The sequence below is a fragment of the Accipiter gentilis genome, chromosome 8 (assembly GCF_929443795.1).
Source record: "Accipiter gentilis chromosome 8, bAccGen1.1, whole genome shotgun sequence".
Lineage (NCBI taxonomy): Eukaryota > Metazoa > Chordata > Aves > Accipitriformes > Accipitridae > Astur > Astur gentilis.
The window spans coordinates 42,421,468-42,446,059 of NC_064887.1; the positions used below are offsets into that span (position 1 = coordinate 42,421,468).

The 24,592-nt window shown below is 46.3% G+C and overlaps 2 protein-coding genes across 8 annotated transcripts; one reads left to right on the forward strand and one right to left on the reverse strand.

The window, feature by feature from the left end:
- Positions 1 to 206: 206 nt before the first annotated feature.
- LSM4 (LSM4 homolog, U6 small nuclear RNA and mRNA degradation associated) lies at positions 207 to 7,540 on the reverse strand. 2 transcript variants are annotated; one of them, XM_049807486.1, is made up of 5 exons: positions 7,434 to 7,540; positions 7,204 to 7,245; positions 6,966 to 7,064; positions 4,246 to 4,429; positions 207 to 1,695 (listed from the first exon to the last, which is right to left on the reverse strand). In XM_049807486.1, exons 1-5 carry the CDS (start codon positions 7,434 to 7,436, stop codon positions 1,607 to 1,609), a joined length of 417 nt encoding a protein of 138 aa, XP_049663443.1. In that variant the 5' UTR covers positions 7,437 to 7,540; the 3' UTR covers positions 207 to 1,606. The 2 variants fall into 2 exon arrangements, with proteins under 2 accessions (XP_049663443.1, XP_049663441.1); XM_049807484.1 differs by lacking the exons at positions 6,966 to 7,064; positions 7,204 to 7,245; positions 7,434 to 7,540 and adding an exon at positions 5,556 to 6,959.
- On the forward strand, positions 7,520 to 24,239 carry PGPEP1 (pyroglutamyl-peptidase I). Of its 6 annotated transcripts, none has more exons than XR_007506899.1 (6): positions 8,210 to 8,279; positions 10,974 to 11,026; positions 16,629 to 16,745; positions 17,282 to 17,514; positions 17,876 to 18,461; positions 21,151 to 24,239. XR_007506899.1 is itself a non-coding variant. In XM_049807483.1 (5 exons), the coding sequence occupies exons 4-5, from the start codon at positions 17,309 to 17,311 to the stop codon at positions 18,066 to 18,068; spliced, it is 399 nt and encodes a 132-aa protein (XP_049663440.1). In that variant the 5' UTR covers positions 7,520 to 7,709; positions 10,974 to 11,026; positions 16,629 to 16,745; positions 17,282 to 17,308; the 3' UTR covers positions 18,069 to 24,239. The 6 variants fall into 6 exon arrangements, 2 of the variants coding, with proteins under 2 accessions (XP_049663440.1, XP_049663439.1); XR_007506901.1 differs by having other exon boundaries at positions 23,586 to 24,239; XR_007506900.1 differs by having other exon boundaries at positions 17,876 to 18,409.
- The last annotated feature ends 353 nt before the right edge of the window (positions 24,240 to 24,592 follow it).

Consider the following 24,592-nt stretch of genomic DNA (forward strand, 5'->3'; position numbering starts at 1 on the left):
GCGCTGCCAGTTAACGCCTCGCCGAGGAAAGGTGGCTGCGGAAAACACGTGGCTGCTATTAGAAACCAAAGGGTTAGCCCATCTGCTTGGGGATTTATTACTTATACCTGGGCTCGAGCAAGGGTTTAGGCAAAGCCGGCTGGCTGCAGAAGCGCGTGCGGGGTCAGGCAGGGCTCTGCGCCGTTGCAGACAGAGGAAGGGAGTCATTTTGTAGAGGTTGGCGATTTATTCCTACTCACCACTGCGCACAAGTTCTATAAACGTTAAAAAAATAAGTATATATAAAAGCATGTTCTTTACTCATTTTCAATACCGTGGTGATGGCAGAGAGTAGGCTTCAACATGGGAATCAGTTGTAAAAAACAAAACAAACCAAACCAAACAAAAAACCTGTTTGGAGCAAGTCACAATATCAGCTTTTCCCCTAAAATTAAGCTATTTCATCCATTCAGGGGGTTGAGGCACGGCCAGAGCCTCTTCCTTCCCCCCGTGCCCCCATGCAGACATTCAGTTCAGATCAGCCTGGATATTCTGCGGGTGCATTTTGCTCATGGGACCCTGCACCCCATGGGATGGAAGACTGGAGCAACCCGACCTGGGAATTCACAGGAGCTTTCCTAATCTACAGGAAGGACACGCTCACACGCCAGTCTTTGTCCCCAGGGAAAGATCATCGGTGACTAGAAAAGGAAATGGCAAGTACGCACAGTGAAGTCAATCACTAGGTACCAGAAGAAATAAGCTTGAGAAATACTGTCAGAGTTCAGGACTTTGTGTTGCAGGCATGAGGGAGAGAGTTTTCAAAGTGGGGGAAAAAAATTAAATCAACAGCTGGGTTGCTTTTCAGAAAAAACCCCCACACATGAAGAGTAAGGGGCACACCAGCCTTCCGCAAGAAAACACAGAAACCCCTTTCCTTTAAAGGAAGCTTCTAACCTGAAGTCAAATTAGTAATACATTAATTGGGAAATCCTCATTTATCACAAAGCTCTATTGGAAACAACCCTTGAAGGCCAATGCAATGTTCATCCCAAGCTCTCCTTTAAGCCATAGGAGAGAGACAGAACCAACTGGCCAGAAATAGAAGCTAAGCAATAGCTTAAAAGTTTGTTGTTTTTAAAAAACCCCAAACCTTTAAGACTACTCAGGTAAAGATACAATATCCTCAAGTTCAGTGTTTTTAAACCAAAACACTTGCATCTGTTACAAATGCAGTAAGTTTCCCAAGTTTCAAGTATAAAAAAAAATCCAAACAATCCAGAAAGTGTTTGCCTTCATTCTTATACCACTGTACAGGATAATCTTTTAAATTAAACCTGGGGACCCTGAAAAATTAAAGAGTGTTTTCACTCTCAGGAGAAGGCAGAACTTAGGTCCTTAACCAGGAATGATTTTTTAAATATTCCCAATGACTTGCTGACTACAAGGAGTGAATAACTCCACTTTACGAGATTAAATTGCAAGGGGCTTCCAAACTACACGATTCGGGCACTGATCAACTGACGGAAGAGTAGAAAGGTAACGCTTTTGAACACATGGCAATCCTGAGGTGATAAAAACCAAACAGCATCGCAGCACTGTCCCTGGCCAGGGTGCAGACAGCCTCTCATTGCTTTGCTGATTGTCTGCCTGGCTTTTTCTCCTGCTGGCCTCTTCCACTGCCTGGTATTCCTCGGCCACGGCCACCAAACACACCTATAGGGCGGAAAGAAAAGAGCACGGATGTAACAGCATCACTGTAAGCCAGCAACATCTCCCAGCTGCTTGGAGCTCTACGGCTATTTATGTTTTACCCAAACGCATGCCTGTTTTCTAGTCTTAGAAGCAGAAACGGGACTTTTCGATTTCACCCTTGTCAGTTCCAGACTCCGTATTTATGAGGAGCATAAATTTATCCCCCCTTGCCAGCAAGTTCTGCGATACCTCGCCGGGGTGTTAACGTGCCCTCTAGCTAGCTGTGCTATCATTGTACATTGAAGTGAACTTCTTCTGAAAAATAGAACCAAGGAAGCGATACCACGTTTTAAATCCAGTGGGATGAGGAGGTTACACCGTGTCCCCTGAAAGCTGTAAGGGCAAACCAAAAGCAGCAAAGAGGGTGACTCGGTTTGAAGACTGCTCAGCAACAAAACAGAAAAAATACATCCCTCTGTCACTGCCTCGCTGCTGGTCAGAGCGATCCACCGCTCCGGAGAGGGCACTGGATACAGCACACTGCCAGGGAGGTGGCAGGAACCGGGAGGCTGCGGCGAGACCCTCTGCAGACATACGAGCGTCCTCATACCCGAGAGCTGCGACTGTCTTTTGTCATGGGAGCTGCTGAGCCCACCCCCACACTCCCTTCAGATTCACCCCAAACAGAAAGCTATTCTAGGCAGTAATTTTTATCTTGGCGTGCAAGCAATAAAGGGACTGTGGATCTACCCTGCCAGCCACCTCCGCACAAAAGACAGAACCTAAAGGAGACCCAGTCTGGGCACCAGGCAGAATTGCTTCTCTAGAGCCCTCTGCTCTGGTTGCTTCATCGAGGAGGCATGCCTAGACCAGAGGAAAAAAAAAAAAAAAAAAAAAAAAAATTGTTCCTAAGCCTGCAGTCCTTGGGATGCTCACAGGGCTCCGGCTGCTCCCAGCGAAGCTGAGCAAAGACTGCCGTACTTCTGAATTTGGCAAGCCGAGAAGTAAAAGACGAAGGATTACCAGTGTCAGAAACAATAATCCTTTCAACTGTGTGCACAATTATAGCTTTACTTCTGCCTGCTGGCCTCTCAACAAAATTGTCCTGCCTTTTTTTTTTTTTCCCCTCCTCCCTTCATGTCTCAGTAATGAGAGCCAAACCTTTTAGCTAATTAGCAAATGCCAAAGCTTCCCTTTAAAATATTCCATCAGCGAATTTAAGCTGCACATCAAAACAGCAGGGAACTCCACCTCAAACAGAGCTCAGCTCTGCTCTCCACAAGGTAGATATTTCCACAGCAGAGAAAATATTTCAGCTAAAATGTTTGTCCAAATAACCATATCCAAAAAAACTGTTATGCCAAGCGCTTTGGACACTGAAAAGGGAAGGAGGAAAAATAAAAGGCGCCTTCAGATTTGTAAAGGTCACTGTTGCATGCTTGGAGCTTCCAGGAGGTAGCATGGGCAGCAGCAATAGCAGGGGTTTTTCCTCCAGAAGTCCCTGGGAGTCAGAGACGCTGCACATTGCGCGTCCCAGTGTGGCGTGATGGCCCCAGGTAGATCCCAGTTGTCCTACCAGGATTCCTTGCATAGTCAAAATGCAGGCAGCTCGTTAAGGGTGCTCTGCGGAAAGACTCTGCCCAGGGTGCTCTGTACAGAGACTTTGCCCGTCGGTGTCTCAGTCCCCAGGGCTTCTTTTAAAAGCTAAGATTTCCTGGGCCAAACCCAATTTTGTTGTAGCAAGTGAGCACACTCAGGATTTTAAGCTCCTGCTGCAGGCTAAGCCTGTATCGAGAGCAACCCTGAGGCCGAGCGAGGTGACCACAAAGCAAAAATCACAAAGACATGGCAGGAGGGGTGAGCAGGAAAGGAGAGCAACGGCTCTTGGGCTTCCAGCAGGGCAGTTTGGGGAGAAAAGAGCTAATACATCCCCAGGCTGAAGTGCTCCAAGATCACCTAACCCCATGAAGTGGGACAGGGAAGGAAGAGTTGTTTTGGTGACCTATTTCTTCATAAGTGGCAACCTCCTCTTTTATCAGAAACAAATTATTCATGTCGAGCAGGAGGAACACAAACCCTCAGATATTTAAAAAAAAATAAACAAATGAACAAGTCAGGAGATCAAAAGGCCCATTATAATGGGAGAATAGATGATGTTTTTCTATCGCTGCCATGGTTAGAGACCAGTCTATTTTCAAACAGAATAGCCATTTGTTTCCCTCCCAGAGTTGTTAAGCTAACAGACACCAGTTTTGTAGGGCCACGCTCCCAAACCAGCCAGGAGGGGTAGAAACGGTCAAGTTCAGACTCTCTTAAGCTCCTGCCCAACCCCAGTAACGAGGGCGGCACATCCCTGGCACAAATCCCTTCTATTCTGTGGCACAGGCTGCCTTACAAGCGAGGCAACACGCTCACTCAGCTAGATCTCGCGCAGGAGCGGCTCTAGCTTCTCCCAGACACGCAGTCCCAGGTTTAAAGCTGAAAAGAGCCGTTCCTTGCACAAGAGGTGAAATTTAAAGGCAGGGATCCCGCTCACCCCGCTCCGAGCTGAAATACAAACAGGATCGTTACCTCGTCCAGCACCTCCAACACCACGGCCCTTCTGTTGCTTCTGCTGTTGCATCCCACCACGGCCTCTGCCCTTGGACACCACCTCTTCTTTCACCATGTCAATTATTTCATCGGGGATACGCAGGTATTTAATCGTGCTGCCACGAATGTAGCACTCTGGCATTCTCCAGAACTTGTCTCCATCCTATTGGGGAGCAACACGTTAGGCTACAAACAAAACCTGGTGCTTTTGTTTCACTTTTGGAGCATTTGAATATTTCCATCACTTCTGGAGAGTGAGACAGCTCCGCCAATCTTTTCTGAAAGCGTTATCTGTAACTAGCTGCAAAAAAAGGGTGGTTTTTTTTCCTCCAAAACATGTAGCCCTACAACCTGGGGGCGGGGAGGGCACTCAGCCACAAGCAACTGTAGTTTCAATCTGTTCCACAACTGCCTCTAACACTCGCAGAAAACGAAGGAAGAAGAGGCTGAGAAAACAAGCACCTTCCCTTCTTGTGTAAGAAGGGAATCGAAAGTGGGAATAGAGAGGCAAGGGTGGTAAGTTACAACAGCTACAAACAACCAACTCTGGCAAGAAAAACGCAGCTGCAGTAAAGGCGTATGCGCGGCCGGGTTTCTTCTCCAGCAGCCTCAGCTGGGAGTCACCTCACTCCTTCACTCCTCTGGGGTGTGGATGGAGCAGCGAGGCAGGTCTGGAGCCAGCTGGCTGCAGGGTGTGTGCCACCAGAGCACCATAACTGCAGCTGTGGAAAATAAGGAGCTTAAAGATCATATATATACAAAAAAAGAAAGTCTTCAGGTGCCTAGTTACGGAGCAGCCCTCTCTGTACGTTGTTTGTTAGTTGTTTAATGCAGTTTCAGGGCTCTCCTTAGACGTAACCTATCAGGGCTTCAGCTCCCGCATACTGAGGGCGGCTGTGGGAATAGGAATCGAGCATCGAAGCTGAACAACAACTCTGCTGCCCATGATGTAACTGGGAGGAGGGACGGGGACCCACCTCGCCCCGCTCCGCCACCGCAGCCCCAGCTCGGCAGCAGCTCCGTCAGGGTTTGGCTGCAGATGGGATCGCTCGAGCCCAGCGATTCTCAAGCAGCAGCATGCGGATGAGGCATCTGTCATGTCCCAGAAGAGTGGGTTAAACAAGAACGCCTCGTTCCTCCTCTCCTGGGATAAAATAGTCAGGTTTCCCCCCCACACCACCACCCCAGGAGTTATTTGGGGCAAGTCTGCCTGTACAGGCAAGTCCTTTGCGCACAAGACAAGACAGAGAGCAACAGTCCTCTTCCAAAAGACACCCAGCAAACCCCACCCTGCCTTGGATCTGCCTGGCTGCTCCTTGGCTCGGGATGCAGGAAGGGATGGAGCCAGGCTCCCTCGCTTCCTCGTTCCGGCCTCCCCGGAGTAAACAACCGCCCCCCGCCCCGGGCCGGGCCGGGCCAGCCCGTCCGCCGCCGCTCCGTGCCATCTAGTGGCCAGTCCCCACCAGTGCCACCAGTACAACCCGGGCAGAGGCTCCAGCTCTGCTTTCACCCGGCCTTTGGAGGCGTTTTGGTGTTTTAAGGCGGGCAGAGGCGCAGCTGATGAGCCCGGCTGCTTTGCTGTGTGAACAGGATCCCTCTAGGTCACACAGAGGGAATAAAACCTGAGCTACTGCTCTTCCACAGCAGAGCACAGAGCCGTAGGAAGCGACTTCCCAAGGAGAGTGACAATATCCCCCGTGTCATGGGCACGGATAAGGCTTTGCTGTCACCTCCTCTTAGTCCCCCTCCTGTTAAATTCAACAGCAGTTCCTTCCCTTTGTCCCACCACAACCCACGGTGCGCCCACAAATTTCTAAGCCACACTGCTCCGCCCCGAAGGTCCCTCTTAAACCTCGCACAAGATGTTTACTCTGTCATATCGACGTGAAAATGTGCCCCAGCAATATCGCTCAAAGCTTTCCTGTTGTAGAGACAACAGGTACTGGGAGTTTGCAAAGAGATTTTTCAGAAGAACGAGGATCTCTGCCAGTCTCTCCCATCGAGCTCTGATGTTGCAGGGCAGGGAAAGAGCAACGACAGCCGACATCCATCTGGCTGCCGTCTCCCACAGCACGCAACCAGTAGGGACAAGACCAGACGCTTCTGACTGAGGTCAAAGCCCAAAACACAGATCACAATCTTCTGGAGTGACTTTGGCCAAGGGCGAAAGTACCAGACAGCACAGAGCCTCAGCGCGGGTAAACAACAGGCTCCTCTGTTTTGACGTGGAGAGTTAGAGGGTGAGAGACAAGCAAATTAATAAAAGTTAGTGCAGTGTTTGAAGCAGACCTTGCTTCTCGGACAGCACGCGACAGATGAGGGCTCCATTCTTGGGAAACCCAGCTCAGCATCACGGCACGGGCTGTCGCACCCCATCCTGCGGCCCCCAGCCCCACACCGAGAACCCTCCCGCAGGGGGAAACGCTCGCACGGCGTTTCTGTGCTGTGCAGAAAGCCGCCCCGCTCGAGCGTGCAGGCGAGCGCGTTCCTTCATTGCGGCTATTATAAATAACTATATTAAGCTTGCAGTTCAGGCAGAAGTCATGCTTCCAGGGGAGCGATAGCCTCTGAGCTACAGCAGAGCCGGCCCAACTGCAGGGCCGGAGGTCGGGCACCCTCAGGGATGCTCCTCGGGGGCACAGAGGGTGGGTGACCCCTGCCCGGCTGCCCGGGACGGGGACGGGGGGACCCGGCCTTACCCGGGACGTGCAGATGACCTCCCGCAGGTTGATGTTCATCCAGTTGTCGCAGCTCACCAGGTGCCCGTTGTACGTCTCCCCGTTCTTCAGCTCCACCAGCTGCAAGAGACAGGAGTCACGGGTCGCTGGGCCGGACCCGGTACAGGGACCTGCCCGCCCCCCCCCCCCCCCGGTGTCACCCGCACGGCACCGGCGAGCCTGAGACCGACCGGGGCTGTGCCGCGCTGCCGGTACTGACCATGGGGTGGTTCTGCGCCGTCTTCAGCAGGGACAGGGGCAGCTGTAAAAGAGGAGAGAGACCTCAGGCACCGCCGGGAACCGGGACACCGGCTGAGAACCGGAACACCGACCGCGACACCGGGCACACCGCTCCCGGCGGCGGCGGAGAAAAGCGAGCCGGGCCCTTCCCACGGCTCCAGCCCCCCCGGGGCCCTGCCGCCCTCCGGGCCGGCCCCACCGACCACTCACCATCGTGCCTGAGCCCCGGAGCCGCCGCCGCGCCGGGTTCTGCCGCTCAAACCGCCCCCGGCCCCGCGCGGGACCAATCAGAGCGCGGCGCGGCTCCGGCGGAGCCAATCAGAGAACGGGACACGGTCTCGGCCGTCAAGCAACGTCGCGAGAGCCCGGACCGCGTCTTTACGACAGCGCCGCAAACTGAAGAGCGGGGCGGGAAAGCGGTGGAGTACCCACAGTACCCCGCGGCTTCCCGGCGTCCCCTCCCGGTACCCGCGGATCCAGGCCCCGGTTCGTGCTCTTCCCTAGGCCCTTCCCGGGGGGGGTGGGGGGGGGGGAGAGCAGCGCCCCGCGCGTGGATCAGGCTGAGCGTCTTATAACGGTTTAACCAACTTCCACCGGGGCCCGCGCTGAGGCGGCAGGGCCGGTACCCCTCACAGATTTCCTGCCCGGAGGGCAGCGTTTAACGGTGAAACAGCTCCGGGCCCAGCCCCTCCTGGGTCACCCCACCACCCGCCCCCTCCCGCCTAACAACTTCCGCCCCGGCGGCGGAAGCGGCGAGTCGTGGGCCGCTCTAGGCGGCTGGGCGGTGCGAGCTCTGTGGCCGCGCGGAGGGGGGGGAGGAGGAGGAGGAGGAGGAGGGGGGTGTGTCCGCTCTAGGAGGCTGGGCGGAGCGCTCTCGGTGGTGTCAAGGGGGTGGGGGGGGCCGCTCTAGGCGGCGGGGCGGAGCGCGCTCGGTGGCGGGGCGGGGCCGCGGCCGCGGGCTCAGTGCGGGGCGGCGGCGGCGGCGGCGGCGGCGGCGGCGGCGGCGGCGGGACGGATCCGCGATGGAGAAACCGCGGCGGGCGGTGGTGGTGACGGGTACGGGGCGATGGGGGTGGTTGGGGGAGCTGTCCTGGGAGTGTGTGTGTGGGGGGGAGATCCTGAGGGGGAGGCTGTCCTGAGGAGGAGGGGGGCGGTGAGGGGGTAAATGGGGGGGGGTGGGTGGGTGTTGATGGAGGACCCCTTCTCTGAGGTGAGTGAGGGGGGTGGGTGGCCAGGAGCTGGAGGGGGGGGGTGCTGTCCCCTCAGGGGGTGACTAAGAAGGGGGGGGGGTTGTACCCTGGGGGGCTCGTTTTGGGGGTGGGGGGGCTGTCCCCTGTGTGGGGTGCTAGGGGGGGCTGCTGTGGGTGAGGGGGTGTCAGGAGTTGGGGTGGGGGTACGTTGTTCGGTGAGGGGCTTTGCGGTGGTTTTCCTAATGCTTGGGGAGGGGGGTGGCTTTGGGATCCCCCTCTTCCCTCCCTGATCCTCCCCAAGAGTTTGCTGGTTGGGGAAAGAAGGGGACTGAATCTTCCAAGGAGCCGGAAAAACAATTGGGGTGTGCGCAGCGGAGGGGGGGGGGGGGGGTATTTTCTCGCTGACCGCCCCATCCTGAGCCGTCAAGGTGTCGAAGCTGTTATCAAAATCACCCAAGCAGCACGGCAGAAGCGCCTCAGGGAAGAATAAGCGAGGGAATGAAAGGCCCCGGCGTCGCAGGCGAGAGCTTGTCAGGCTCCTTTCCCCGGGGTACAAAGGCCGGACAGCTTGATTTGTGGGGAAGGCAGTTCTGTGACAAATGGGGAACTCGGTGAAACTATTCAGGTCTTCCCCCCCCCACCAGCAGCTGAAGTTGAGGCCGTTTGAATAGCAAGCGCGGGGGCGAGGGGTTCGTTGTCGTCGATGCGCTGGAGCAGTTTTAATTGGAGGCAAGTGTCTTTGCAGAGAACAGTTGCGGAGAGCAAAGAAGCAGGTGGCACATTCTGGCTTTCCCAAACCTGTACCTAGTGCTGAGCGGCGGTGACTAAACAGAAAACTTGCGTCAGTAAATACTCTGCTGCTTGCAGTACTTCTTTCTCTTCCCCCCCCCCCCCCCGTTTTCAGGGAAGTCTGTTTCTAAAATGCAGTGGTTATCTTGTCAGGTCTACCCATATTCAATAATCGGTCGTCAGTGTCATGCTAAATTCCTTTTTAAAACTAGCAATGGTGTTGTGTTCCCGTTCAGTTACGAGCATGTGCTCGCTGAGGATAAGTATTATTTGTGCGCAATTTCTTTTTTAGAACTGTTTAAGGAGATAATCCCATAAAGATCTCTGCAGCTGGTTTACTGCTAATGAGCCTTGGAGGGCCCTATTGTGGATGCGGAGGAACTCCTGGGCATGCTCGGTGGAGTTTGATGCTGCTGACAAAAGTTGCTTATCTTCTGCGAAAGAGATAACACGAGGGATCTGTATAGATGAGTCAGAGGAGCAATAGCCCACAGTTGTATTTGTGCCAGTTTGCGTTTGGCTCCAGAGTGAGAGGGTTACGTTACGTGCGTGGGCACCTGTAGAACTTCAGCCTTCCAATTCAGGTTGAATTGTTAAAAAGGAATAGATGTATTTTATTTCTCTTGTAAGACTACCACAATTTCTTTAGGAATGAAACATAAGCAGGTCGTGATTGTTTGTTTCCAGAGAGTCCTGTAGGACATGGCTGAATTGCAGAAGCAGCTGAAAAGGCATTCGATTATTCGACTTGTTTGCCCATGCTGCAGTCGTAGCTTGTCTTAGTAATGTTGGGGGTTTGCTCACAGGAAAACACACCTACACTTTGATTTTGTGGAGACCTTTGGGAGATTTATTTTGGGGAGATACCAACATTGGTTAGCTTGTAAGATCCATCAGCGTGGATGATCCCATGCTGTGCAAATTCCTTACGTCGTCATGTGCAGTATAACCTCAGACTCACTGTTGATAGCAAATAGAATGTTTCCATTAACGTGTCATACAATATTTGTAGTCCCTCTCAAATCCTTTCACGAGTTAGACAAAATTTATGGCTCCTAATTGCATTAGGCTCATAGGGTAACTCTGACATTTTAAATTAAAGCATATTGACGTTGCACCCAGATAAATTGCTTAACCTTTGTGTGCTTGCTCAGGAAAAGATGTTATGGATTACTAGTTAACTCTAAGTTACTCATTAGGAAATTTAGACGTGGCGAGTAAGTATTTTTGATAATGCTATCATAACCTTTGCTGCTTGGTGTAGGTGGGTTGTCAGCAGTATTTTATTTCCTTGTAAGGCGTAACTAATCCTAACAGAGATCTCGGTGAAGACCTGAGCAGAGAAGAAATATTTGAGACAGGCTTGTCCGCATTTGTGGAAGCATCTGCTGTGGGCTAAACCAATCAGGAATAGAAAATCCAATAATAATTCTCGTTCCTTGATATCGGTCAACTTATCTGTTAATAACAAGTTTTTCTAACCTGGTCAGAAAGGAAAAAATATGCTTCCTCAGTGTCTGTTGGGAAAAAAGAGTTTCTTTTGAGGCAAGCTATTGTTTTCCTTCATAGTACAAGGTGTATAGTTCAAAGATTTCTGTGAAGGTCTCTTATTTAGTACTTGGATGTGAAGTAAATAGGGATTGAGCATTAGAAGAAGTGGGTTTTCTTTCAGGATACATAAACCAGGAAAGCTCAGACTGCTTTGCAGCTTTAAGTTTAGTCAAACCTGTGAGGATGACTTCATCACTGTGGATTTTTACTTCTCTTCCAGGGTTTGGTCCGTTTGGAGAGCACGCCGTTAACGCCAGTTGGATTGCAGTTCAGGTAACACTATAACTTTGTTCTTAGCGAGTTAAAACAGAGAGCTGTGCTGGTAACATATCTGTACCAATTTTAGTTTGCAGCTCTTTTATAACTTGTCTTCCCAGTTTATTAACTGAGACCGGCTCGCTCCAGATATCCAGATGGTCAGCTGGATAATGTTTTATTCACTTCTCAGAAAACAATCCCTTAGCTAGTAGAATTTAATGAGACTGAGTTAATGTAGCTGAGGCAAGTAAGGAATTCATAGGCCAACTCCCTAGATGTGAAAGATGTTAAATGGGGCAGGGAGCCTGGAATCTTCCTCTGCCGTAGAGAATTAAAAATAAACAAACAAACAAACAAACCTAGAAGATTTTTTATGTTCTTCTCTCAGTTCTAGCTTGAATCTGGGCAAATTGGTTAACCTTTAAGCCAAGTCTCATCTGTAATGAGACTTCCACCTGGTAGTATTGTGGACTCAAGCGTACTGTGGGGTCGTCCAACGTGGGTCTGTGTGTCAGGACTCTGACTCCAAAGAAAAGCAGCCGCTGCTGCCTCCTTTCCCGCCTCGGTTCCTTCTGTGGCCGCCTGCTTTTGGTGGTGGGTGAAGCAGGAGGCGTGAGGGGATCAGGCAGTGTTTGTTGCTCCGGAGCCAGCCTTCTCTCTGCTGAGAAACAGCAGCAAGGGACGCTTGACTGACAGAGTTGGACCTTGCTGGAGGCAGGAGTGCTGGTGGAGGATCGTTGCTCAAGCAGATCGTATGCGCTTGAACAAATCACGTTTATGCCACTTGTAGCTGCATATCTGCCTAAGCGTGTTCATCTGTGTAACACCGATACGTTCACAGATGAGAAGAAATCAAACTCTTGCTAGATGCCTAGCTAAACTGAGGAATTAAGGTTGCTTGCTGTAGAAATGTTAGCTAGGGACAGTGCTGCCACATTATCCCGCTTCTTCCTTATTTGTCACTTCTGGATGTGGTTTATGACAAAGCTACTGGGAATTCCAGGGTACCTTTTAGTACAGTTGCCCAGGGAATTAAATCTATTTTTCTCTCCAACACATCTCTCTTGCCTTCAGAGCTCTGAGATTAATATCTTCCTTAGAATGCTTTTAAATTAAATCACAAACTCTAATCAATTACAGTCAACTAATGTCCAGATGTCTAATGTGTTGGCTGGTATGAGAAGATGAAACCTTTGCCTCCAAGAGCCTTTTGGAAATGAATATATTTGAGTTAGGGTTTGCTCGGTTTAAGTTTGGGGAAAAACGCAAGCCATGTATGTGAACAAAAAAATTGCACGTTGCTGAAATTTAGTAGTGGGGCTAATTGATTTGGTTTGTTCTTACTCATGTAATGTCAGTTATTGTAAACAAGCTACTTTTATTCTAGAGGAGATAGACAAAAGGGTATTGTGCTTCTGGAACAGGAAGAGTGGTGGGTGTTCTGATGTTGCTTACAAAACCAAACCTAATGTATAATTCCTATGAAGAGAAATGGCGTGTCATTCCTTCAGCCCGGCAGCTCAAGGCACTGATGGCTGCTCAGCTGTGTGGCTGATAGATGAAGTAATCACGTGCATTTTAAATTCATTTTATGGGCTTCGGGGTATTTTGAGAGTATAAAACTAGAGTTGGTGGTGTGCGATCTGCTGCGTTGGAGCCTGTCTTCCTCTGAGTCCTGTTTAATAGCTCATGCTAACTTCTAACTAAAAACATAAACTTTCAGGCAGCGGGGAGGATTTGCCTTTCCTTACCCTGTTTCAGCCCCGAGAGGCCCAGACAAAAAGGAACAGCATGTCTTTGAGCACATGCGAGTTGGGCATTGTGCAAGTTTCAGACAGGGGACTTCATGGAGCTGAGTGGACACAAAGGCGTGTCTGAGTTTCTGAATCCCAGACGGTGTGATCTGCATTTTAATAGAAGAAAAATCAATTAAACAATCTTTGTAAATCCTTCCTAGCTTTAGGGCTAAGCTAGTTCTGGTTTATTACATCTTTTATTATCCTGCATCCTGAGGATAAAATTCTCTGCTTTTCTTTCCAGTCCTCTTTTTGGTTTTATTTGGCTTCTTATATAGAATGCGGATACGGTGTGTCTTTTCCCTCTGACTGCCGTGAATTTATAGTATAGCTGTTTGTTTTTGAAAGCTAAACGATTTTTACACGTGGGTGCCTTAAATAGCGGCCATCGCAATCCAATAATGTGAAGATGAAATGTTTGGAGATTTTCACGCGTGGGGGAGAGATTTCCTATGAATTCGGAGTGAAGAATAACTTCTTTCTTTTTTAAGGCTTACGGTAAAAATATTCTGTGTTAATGTGGCTTTGCTGTTCTGTGTTTTCATCGTTTTAATATTTCCTTTGAGGACCTTTTTCAGCTGCAGTTTTTGCTGGGGAGGGACCTTCCTTTCAAGAAGAAGTTACTGAAATGGGCTTTCAGTTCAGTGCCTTTTCTGGCCTCCCTGGTGTGACTTGGGTGTAGACACAGGTGTGCCCCGTGGACTGTGAAGCTAATGGGCTCTTGCCTTCATCCCCCCAAAGTGCTTCTGGCTGAGCCGGAGGAGGAGGAGAGAGGTCAGAGTGCGTTTTGACATTACTAAGGACAATTGCTGTCAGGGTGTCTAGACAGACCTGATAAGGATATTAAAGGCTCACAAAGACAGCCATTGTTGAGGGGTCAGGGAATCGGTCAAACATGTTCGTTTTTCTATATTTGTCAGGTATACAAGGCTGTGGGTAATAAGTTGTCTGGGGGCCAGCGTACATCTTTATTACTGAATGGAAGCGCGCGAACGCTGTGTTGGGTTAAAAGAAAGTTGTGAATTTGTGAGGCTAAGGTTTAATGTGCTTGCGTTTGGAGAAGGTAGCTGTCACCGAGATGGTGCGGCTCATACGGCCTGAGGTTTCTTGCTCGCTGTAGATACTCATTCTGCACAGCCGGTAAAACTTTCCCTGGTCAAATTCATCTTTAGGAGCTGTTTCACGCTCTTTAGAGAAATGATGATGAATTCCTACCAATTAACGCTCTGGAGATGTTCCTAAAGAGACTGACTTGTATTTGAATACTCTCGTTTGTAAACTACTTACTTTATTAACGCACCACATAAACCAGCTAATGTTTTGAAGGCAGATTTGTGTAAAGAAGATGTGATGAAACATCACTTAGCATCCATCTCTGGTAATGAATGTCTGTGTGTGCCAGACACTAATCAATACAGCAAGCCTTTAATATCAGACTTGCCCTCAGAGCCAGAGCAAGTGATTTATCATTGTTGTTGCTCATATCTGCTGGTCCGTGAAAGTCTTACTCTTGCCTTTGCTGCATGTTTTAGTTATCCTAAATCTTGTTACGCTGTCTGTGGTCTGCACAAGTGTGAAAGGTTTTTTTCTTCTCAGCAAAGAAACGACTTATGCTGATAACTACAGAAAAAAAAGGATGCCAAGATACTGCTCACGTTTATATAGAGGAGGTAGGATTGTAATGGGGGAGTCCAAAAACCTCCACTTCTCCTCTCTTTTCAACTGTCTTTAATTTGGAATAATTTTAAACTTAGGGAAATACAAGATTTGAAATGGAGTAAGCTTCATTGAAGTAGCTAATCTGCACTCCTTAGCCTGAAGTTTGCAAGTATAATCTCTGTGTGCAGGAAAATAAAGCCTAAGAATTGCATGAAAGAGCAGCTCTTTGCTCTGATCACCTAATCCGAACCTGAAATAGAGATAACTTAATCATTCAAGAATATTTTGAAATGTCCTTTGATAGTTTGGTGGCTTCTTACATTGATGTTTCTACCTTAGATCCATGAGAACAACTACAGTGGTTTGTGGATGTGAGAGTTGCAGGTTATTTTCTTGCTGTGCACGCAGCCCCTTTGATGTTAGTGCAAGTAATCATTTTGAGCTTTTGGCATGAGTAAGCTTGCATTTTTCAGCCGACATATCTCTCGGAGGAGAAGAGCAGCACCAGATGACAAGCTTCTGCTGTGTATTAACTTGTGAAAAGCTGGAGTTGGTTCTTCTAACTGAAACACAGGCCTGGTGACAGAGATGGAAGAGCGCACAGCTCCTTCTGTCTTCAGAGAGAAAGATGCACTTGCAGCTTCTTTCCAGAGGAGACAGAGCTATGGGAGGACTCTGACTAAGGCTGTCAGCTCTGTGGCATGTGCAGTCACTTACCAGTCTTGAAAAGCAGCTGTAAAATTTTTCAGAGTGCCAAAAAATGTTGTCTTCATCAGAGGGAAACTCGATCTGAGTTAGATGGTGTTGGAACTCATTAAACAGGGTAGCTGAAGTCGCTTCAGCCGCTGGAAAAGTGCCTCCTGGTGTAGATTTGCACAAGGCTCCGAGGTTTGAGCTCAGCTGATGATTTTGTTTAAGAACATTCTTTTTCAGAGGCTTCAGACCATGTGGGTGTTTCCTTTCCTTGGGTTCTTGAAAGTTTGGGTTTGATGGCTCTGAAAGGTTTCACTTCTGATGAAGTCCTGTTCTGGGCTAGACTGGTAAAGCCTGAAGTACCAAATAAGCAAGCCTCGAACTGAAGCCTTACTGGTGAGACTGGAGTGTTTTGAAATGGAGGCCAAAGAAGACCAAGGGAGAAGTGCCCAGGGACGTGGGCTGTATGTAGAGGGAACTCAACAATGTTGGGATGAAACAGTGTGCTTTCCAGTCAGGTATACTGAGGGGGTGGGGGAATGATCTTTCCTCTTCCCTCTGGTTTTAAAGAAGTTTTTGCAAATTATTTAACTGACACTTTGTGTTTTAAAAGGTTTAAAGGAAATTGGCTGAGTTTATTGCCTGGATATTTAGGATGTTTTCAAGGCATGGCTTTAGTTAATGTTACAGAGGGAGAAATACTTCACTGCGTTAGTTGAATCACTACAGTGGTAACAGGTCATGTTGCAAAATTTACGTACAGTGTATTAGGTATAGGTAAAGGTAGCGATGGAAACCAGTTTTACCTTTTGGAAATAGGCTGTGTTTTATTCCAGATTCTGCCAAAATAGAAGTAAGACAAATATATTGAGGAGGATGTGCCAATGCTGCTTCAGTTTCTCATATGAGGAGTGTTTGCTAATATTTGTGGAGACTCATAGACACAGAATCACAGCCTGGTAGTACTGTCACCTAACCCTGGGAGCTCTTTATCTGGAAACAAATGTGAATTTTCTCTCCAGGCCAGCAGTCCTGAGAGAGGACAAATTAGACGATGAATATAATCCTCCCAATTCTACTTTCTCTACATAATATCTAGTTCTTTCAAGAAGCGAATATGACTACATGCCTCTATAAATAATGTCGCCAACCTTTCTTTTGAGTGTGGGTGTTGCTGATAACTATTGTCAGTTAAATGTTGATTTCTTTGTTATACACACATCAGAGCAAAACAAACGGTCCTGTGGGTGAAGACTGTTAACGCAGGTGGAGAGATGCCTTTGTTGTTCCCCGTTATGTTTTTTTGTTGGTTTTTTTACAGTGCTGTTTACAAGGTTATACAGCCTGTAGTGTAAGCTGATGTTAGTCCCTCACAGCAGACTTGCTCTGCCATTAAACCTTCCAGAACTGTTCCCTCTGCTGAGCTTGTGTCTGACCATCTTGGTTTTGTTATTTCCTTATGTTCGTAGGAGTTGGAGAAGCTAGGACTGCGAGATGACGTGGATCTGCACGTCTATGAAGTCCCAGTTGAATACCAGACAGTGCAAAGACTCATTCCTGCATTGTGGAAAAAGCACAGTCCACAAGTGAGTGAGTAAAGGGAGGAGGAGAGAAGACACAGCAAACGGTTGAAATCTGTCACGCTTACAGCAACAAGCATAATGTGAAGTCCTACTTTTAATGTCTGTTCAGACTGGTAGTCCCTTGCTAGATCTTTTCCTCTTTTGTCGTGAGAACATGTGAATTTGTAGAATTTTATAGCTCAGAAAAGAGTGCTCCAATTAACGGGAGCAGTTGGTGTGAAGAGGCCGCTGCAAAGGGCTGTCTAGACAGCTTGCAGTTAGTGTGTGCCACCTGGGCTGTTCCAGGGGTGGGCTCGGCTGTGAACGTGCCAGTGTTCATTTTTACCCTGATTAAATTACAATTTAGGTCAGGAGCGGGTGAAACAAGAAGAATGGTTCTGTACTGGACCTACGAGTTCATTGACAAAATGACTTGTTACTGTGATATTCATGCAAGAACTCGTGTAACAACTCCATCAGTCTTTAACTGGGAATAGCGGGCTGTTGATTTTCCACCGTTTGTATTTTGGTTGATCTAACTTGTTTCTTTTCTCTTGTAGTTGGTGGTTCATGTAGGTGTTTCCGGTATGGCTACGACTGTAACTCTGGAGAAGTGCGGCCATAATGTAGGTTACAAAGGCTTAGACAACTGCCGTTTCTGCCCAGGCTCTCAGTGTTGCGTAGAAGGTGGCCCAGAATGCATCGATTCCATTATCGACATGGACACGGTTTGCAAGAGAGTCTCAGCGCTGGGGCTGGACGTCACGGTCACTATATCTAAGGATGCTGGCAGGTATGGGATGCCAGTGATCGATGGGGAAAATAGACTCACACTGCAATGAATGTTCCCTTCATGCTCAACTCACGAGGCCTGTACGATTCATACACTTTTCACTTCTCATGGGGCTGGCAGTACTGTCTCTTTTTCAGTGGTCACCCAATCATCAGGGCAAATAGAGAGATCTTCACATTTCTTTGTCCTATATTTGATTAAAGCTATTACACAGACTCACAATACCTGGCTTGTATTCCACACTTTATTGCAGGATGTTGCTGCAATGCTGAATGATAAGAATACACAGTTCATCCTGTCCTGCAGCTTGCACACTGTATTTGTCACTTGTTGCTAAATAAGCTCTATTCTTGTATTTCAGATACCTCTGTGACTTCACTTACTACACTTCCTTATACCAGAGCCGCGGGAGGTCAGCTTTTGTTCATGTGCCTCCTCTGGGAAAACCATATACCGCAGAACAGCTGGGTCGGGCACTACAGGCTATAATAGAAGAAATGCTCGATGTTTTGGAGCATTCTGAAGACAAAATCAATTGTCAGCACGAACACTGAAAGTGGGCAGAAGCTATTCTAGTATTGCACTTCCAAAATTTTCCCTGCTACTGAAGTACTGGGGAAAACGGTCTGAAACATAGAGACCCAGAATTGGAGACTGCAAAAAGGAAAATTCCACTTCTAGAAATTGACTTTTTTTTGTCAGATGTGTGCATTTCAGCCTAGGCAACAAAGGATTCAAAATCTCTTCTTTAAAACACCTGCAACTACTCGTTTCTGAAGTGACTGAAGTGTGTGTGCTGTGCTTTATCCAGAGCTTATCTGTCAGCCAAGTGACAGCTACTGACCAGTCTAATACAGCGCAGATGGAAGGTTTCTCATCTGGACTTGGCATTCAGGTGCAGGGAGTTGATAACCCAGTCTTCTAATGACTAGTTCTTAAGTTGAAAGGTTTGCTTTTGGTTTTTTTTGGTTTTTTCCCCTCTTTGGCCCAAATCATAGGTTATAATGTAAAAGTACAACTGAAAAGAGTTGGAATGGTGTGAGTTTGTCTGTTGTAAAACAGTGCTTGGTGGAGTTGAGGAGTCTTAAAAATTGCTTTGCTGAAATGGAAAAATATTTGACGCACTGATTTCTCACCCCACATTGTCGAAATACTCGTAGGATCCTCTGTAATGTACTGGTTAACTGGTAGCTGCAGATAGAAGAGATGTGTTTTGGGTTCCTTTTGTTGTGGAGCAGGAGATAGGTTTTTGGTTTTTTTTGGTTTTTTTTTTTTTTGTACACAGTATGAGCCTAACTTGCGCCAAATATTTCCAAATGTCTTTTTTATTATGCTCTAGATGCCACCTTCCTCACTCAAGTCAACCATATACCTCCTGTACAAAACACATTGTTTCATATGTGTATAAAACAAATCATTAGCGGTTAAATAGCTTTGCTAAAGGCCACTTTCTCCGCAGGAGATCTTTATCCTAGACTCTTGGTGCTAGCTGTTATTTTTAAGGTGAAGGTTGAGTAATTTATAACTTCCTTAGTTAAAAATTTTCATTCTTGTTAAAGGTTAGAAGAGTAATGTTTAACTTAAATTCTAAGTTGCCACCTTGATTTATTATAGGCATAAATATGCAAATGTGCGGATTCGAAGACATTCTGCCAAATCAAATCTAAAAATCTTAAACCTATTCCTGCTGTCTGTAAACCAGAGGCAATTATTTGAAAACTAGGAATTTTGCTTAGAGTGAGTATTTGGGGCTGTTTATTAGTGTCCCCCTCCCAATGGGAGGGTACAAAGTGCTGCTTCTTGTGTGAACTTCCCCAGTAATTAATTTGGGGAAGTGTACATGCAGCTTCTAAGCAGGACTTGAAAAGTGGTTGACCCTAGTCGTGCGTGTAGGGTTTGCTGCCAAATTACAAGACTCCAGCGAAAGACAGATAATATTGCAGTGGGAACAGACACAAGATTGGTAATTGATGACCGGTAGGTCTCATTGAGAGGCCATTTAAATGAAGAGGTCTGTGATTTGATTCTAATACTTTTACATATATATATATATATATATATATATATATATATAAAAACCAACATTCTGAACTCTTCTAAAATACCATTATTTTAATTTTTCTAATTATGAATGATTCTGCTATAGTATCTCTCAGTGAGAGCTGCCATTAACTTGCTGTTTTCCAGTAGAAGTCTAGTGACAAAGGAAATACCGCTTCTCCTTGTAACCCTTGAGAGAGGACGAAGACTTCTGCAGTTGTAATAACTTTGCTAAGGGGACCTGTGTATGAAGATGTTTGGATAGACTTCTGGTTTACCGAGGAAATTACTGCTGTATTTACAATACAGGCTTTCCTGATCAAAAGAGTTTGCCTTCAAAGTAAATATTCTCTTTTACATTCAAATATGAAGTAGCACTTGTCAGATTGTCAGCAGGCAGGCAGACTTTCTGATTAGTAATTTATTATATTTAATATTTTGTTTAAATATTCGTGGTTTGACACGTTTTTGCAAATAGTTGAGCTACTTATCTTGTAGGTTTATTCCTTTATCTGGTAAGAAGTTTTTGTCATCAGTGTATCTTAGCTGCTAAACTTTTAAAAGAGGAGTAATTCATGTATTCTGCTAAGTTCAGCAATTGATTTAAGTAATTTTCAGTAATGCTATTTAATTTACGTGTAACGTAGTTGTGAATAAAATGGAAGATCAACGGTTTAGTGAGGTGGTAACAAAAAAAATGACCGTGGAATCGAAGTGGCCGTAGGAAGGGCTGGTTGGACCAGCGGTGCCCATGGATGCCGTGGGCAAGGTTTGTCTGCCGTCTGTCCCTTGCCTTGAGCAGAGAGGGTTGGAGTAGGTCGCTGATCAGGCTCTCTTTGTGCTAAAAGTCTCTAAGCGAGATGTGCCCTCTCTGTCCGTGTCTGTTGAATGTTTATGCTTCCTTTGAGCGTATGAGCAGGCAGCCTTGGAGATCCCCCCTGGATGTGACTGAGGAGGAGTGGCTCCAAATTCATCGGCAGGGAAGGTAGACAGCGGCGGCTGCGTGGGGAGAACGGCTTTCCATGCTAGTTTATTCAGCCTGTGGAGTTATGTCCTGTTCGACACCTATAGATATCCTTTCTTGGGTCCGCTCTGCTGTTCAAGGGGAAAATCTTGAGCCAATTTCTGTGACTGCTGTTTGTCTAAGGACTGCAGTGGTTGTGGCCTTCTACGTGTCAGTGTTAAAAATCTCATTTTTGGAAATACTTTGCTTTGGGCATCGCTTCGAGCTGTGCGTTTCCTCGTAACCTGTTTTTGTGAAGCTTCCATGTGATCAGTTTCTTAGAAAACATAATTTATTATATAATCTTTTTGCGTTTTTGAGAATTAGTCCTCAGAGATTGTATTTGTAAAGGGTGTCTTGGTGGTAGAGAAATTTTGTATAGTGAAACTTTTAAAAATGGCATTAAACTAATTTTATTTAATCTGACCTAAATTAAATACTTTTGGTTTTTTGAAAGTTTTTTGTTAAATTCATTAATTCATAATGCCTTTTCTATAGGTGCATATTTTCTTTGGAAATATGACATCAAACTGATGCAGAGCTTCAAAAAGCTGATGTTTTGTGTAATGCTTACTATCTGCTTTCTCTTCCAGATCATCAATAACTAGAATTTGCTAATTTGCACTGACTGGGAGACCTGTTGCCAACCACAAAAAATTTCGTGCTAGTGAGTAAGCGTAGGAAGTTCAGGTTTAGTGTTAATTACTGTGCCTGCGATTTGTCAAATGTAAAAGCTGGTAAAGTTTTAGAATCCTGTGATTGCAAAATTGTCTCTGGGGATATGCTTCACGGAGAAATGGGGGTGAGAATATTTTGTGTGGAAGAGAGAATTAGGGAGGTTCCACTGTATCGGGTCTGATGTCATTTTATCTGCTTGCCAACAGCTTGGAGTAGGAACTGGCTAACGTGTTGGGGAAGTTTGGTGATGACAATTTAATTGTTTCAGTTATTAAATGCTGCGGAGGATTTTGAGGAACTCCAGGTACTCATAAACTCCTGCATAATTTGGTGACACTGATGTCGGGAGATACTTCCTTTGAATTAAATATGGTAATCTGCTTTATGAAACACAGCAAAAAGAAACTGTAAGCTTAAAAGTTTCTTTAAGACTCATGGGGGACTTGATGATCCTTATGGGTCCCTTCCAACTTGAGATATTCTATGATATGGTTGAAGGTGAACACCCATTGTACAGAAGCGATTTGTATTTTTGGGGGCAGCTTTTGGAAAGGATGTAAAAATCTGTAAGATCATATGGAGCAGTTCATGCTTATCTGGAGTATTCCCCAACCTGGTTGCTTCCTCCTAAATGTGGTAGTAGTGGGAAGGGATGAAAAGGTCATGAAGATGGTTAGAGGTATTGAGTGTGGTTGTGACATGAGACTGCAGCCAAGAACTGCTGAGCTTCAAGAGTCCTTCCAGGAGGGACCTGACCGAGGGTGTTCAGAGGTTTAAGACTTCAGGACAACTAACTGGTTGCTCTGCTTTCACCCTGAAGAGGAGGGAAATGCGAAGGCAAGGCGTCTCGAGTAAATTTGAGATAAATGCTTCCTGGCTGACTCCTTGCAGAAATTGAGAAGGCGTTTACATGCAGCATCACGTTGTAAAGCATTGCCTGATGCGTTGGGTACTGCCTGCTGCCCGCAGCAGAAAAACAGACTCATTGAACCAGGGCTCTGATCTAATATGTCAACTTATCTTTATCTCTGTAGGGTTTGTACTGCAGGTACTGTGGTAAGTCAGGTAGGAAACTGTACTATTTGTATTTACTTACCTAGACAGTCATGCTTAGATGTAGCATTCAAACTCCGGTGTGTCTCTCACTGTTCTGCCGGTTGTGTAGGCAATATTTAACCTTTTAGTGCCTCAGTCAGCTGGCAAAGGGGATTATTCTGGGCCGCTGTCACGCAGTGCCATGCCTGGAATAAAAGCCCAGGAGCTTCCAGGCCTGCAGACTCGCAAATGGACAGCACAGGCTCCTAGTGGTGTTATTTTTGTTAATGAAAAGTCTAAAAAAGTTATAATCCACTGAAGTTGCTTCTAATACTCGAATAATCTTCATTTGACTGAGTGCGTGATTTGTTGACCTCACATGCGGGCTTTCTTATGAAATGTGTAAAAGGAATTGCAGTAGGAGGAGCTTCTTAAAACCAAAAATGGGAAAACCATGTAAATGAATTGGTAACTCCCCACTAACACGAGAGCTGGCGCTAGACTAAAGCAGCGATTATGGTCTGACCGTGTTATTTCATGGTTTAACTTGTTGTGACTCGTGCATCTTTTTTAACCTATAGGGTGTTTCTAACTCTCTAATCACGCAGCTGATGCTCAGACACTAAGCTACTTTTAGAGTGAGTGGTAGTGTTTGAAAGCCGACTGGAAAACAGTTATGTTTAGACATAGAAAGTACACTTGTGTGGTTTTTTTAATTATGATTTTCAGATTTCATCCCGCGGTGCAGATAATAAAATTGTCAGCAATTAATTTGTACATACTTTCACAAAGTAACTTCCTTCCTGTTGTCTCCTTTACTTACTTTAATATGCTATCCGATAATATTTTAATGAGAGAAATTTCAGAGTTGCAAAGGCTTTCTTTCAAACTTTATCTGTTGGCTTGGGTAAAATACCCCTGGTTGATACCATAAGTACACATCTTGATGTAGATGGATTTGTTATATTTGCACCAGAAACCCTAATGTTTTGCAGTTTAAAGTGCACTTTTTCTTAAAAAACTTGTATTCATGTCTGATTAGTGTCTTATGTGATGAAAGTAATATTCTGCCAAACCTCCAAAGCTGAGGATATTGTTAATTCTTCATCGTATTAATTGAAACCCGAGATCTGCTTCTGCTCAGTCTATTTTGAGACAAAGTAGAGAAGAAAATGCCTCCCCATAGATAGGAATTAAATATAGGAAGTGAAACTATACACTGCCCTTAAATAAAATGCCGTGCTACTTAAATACACGTTCAGGTTTTCTATTGCACCAGCTTCTTAAATTGCAAATGTTTACTTTGATTAAACAGGGAGTGCCTTGTCCTGTGCTGGGCTCGCTTTTGGAAAGCAGAGTGGTGGTGATGGGGACAGATGAGCCTTTCGCACATAAAGTGGATGGAAAGACTGGGCTTTCGGCACTGGGAGAAACTGCTGAACTTGTTTGGTATCCCCTTTATCCAAGGATGCTCTTCAGAAACTGCACTGAATTGAGTTCTCGAGGTTTTCTGACACACACTCGGACCTGACAGTGGAAAAAACCAGAGTATTTGCTACTTCGTTGTCACTCTCGGTTAGGTTGGCCAAATTCGTGAAGGTTATTCTGTCTCTTCTTTAAGGTTAGGTGTTTTGTTTGGACTCCGTTATGCATGTTACAGCATCACTCAGCCTCTCGGGTCCTCTTCGTTAATTGTGGTGAAATAAACAGTTGTCTGTCTGGGTATCTCAGGTGTTGCCAATCTCATGCTTATCAGGACTCTTGGAGCTACAATTCTAAATCTGTTGGGGCTTCTGTTTTTCTCAGTGTGTTCTTGCAGTGCCTTGTAAAACCAAACAATCTAGTGTGTCACAAAAGGGCTGTGTAATAAAGAACCGTTAACGTACTTTCAGCTTGCTATTGCTAGACTGGACTTTGTAACTGAAAATTTAAACTGATGTTTCAAAGTAAATAAAGAGTTTAACTCTGACTCCTGGTGTTCTTTAACAACCATCAGAAGAGGTAATTTTCAGAGATGCCTTTTGTAGGGTGGTAATTACATATCAATGATCACAGACTGACCAGATAACAGCGTATTTGGTTTTATACCATTCCCTAAGCACCTGCTGCTGTTGGAGATGAGCCCTGGGACGGTGCAGATCCCCTGCCCTGTCCTGCATGGCTGTTTTTCAGAATGGGAACAGATGCTATCTAGGCTCCTTCTCTTGGACTTCAGCTGCGTATCTTAGATGTTTGTGTCATATTATTCAGAAGAATATTTGGAAGTTTTATTTTGCCATCTTCTATTACGTATGTATGTTTCTTTTATCTATTATGTCCTTT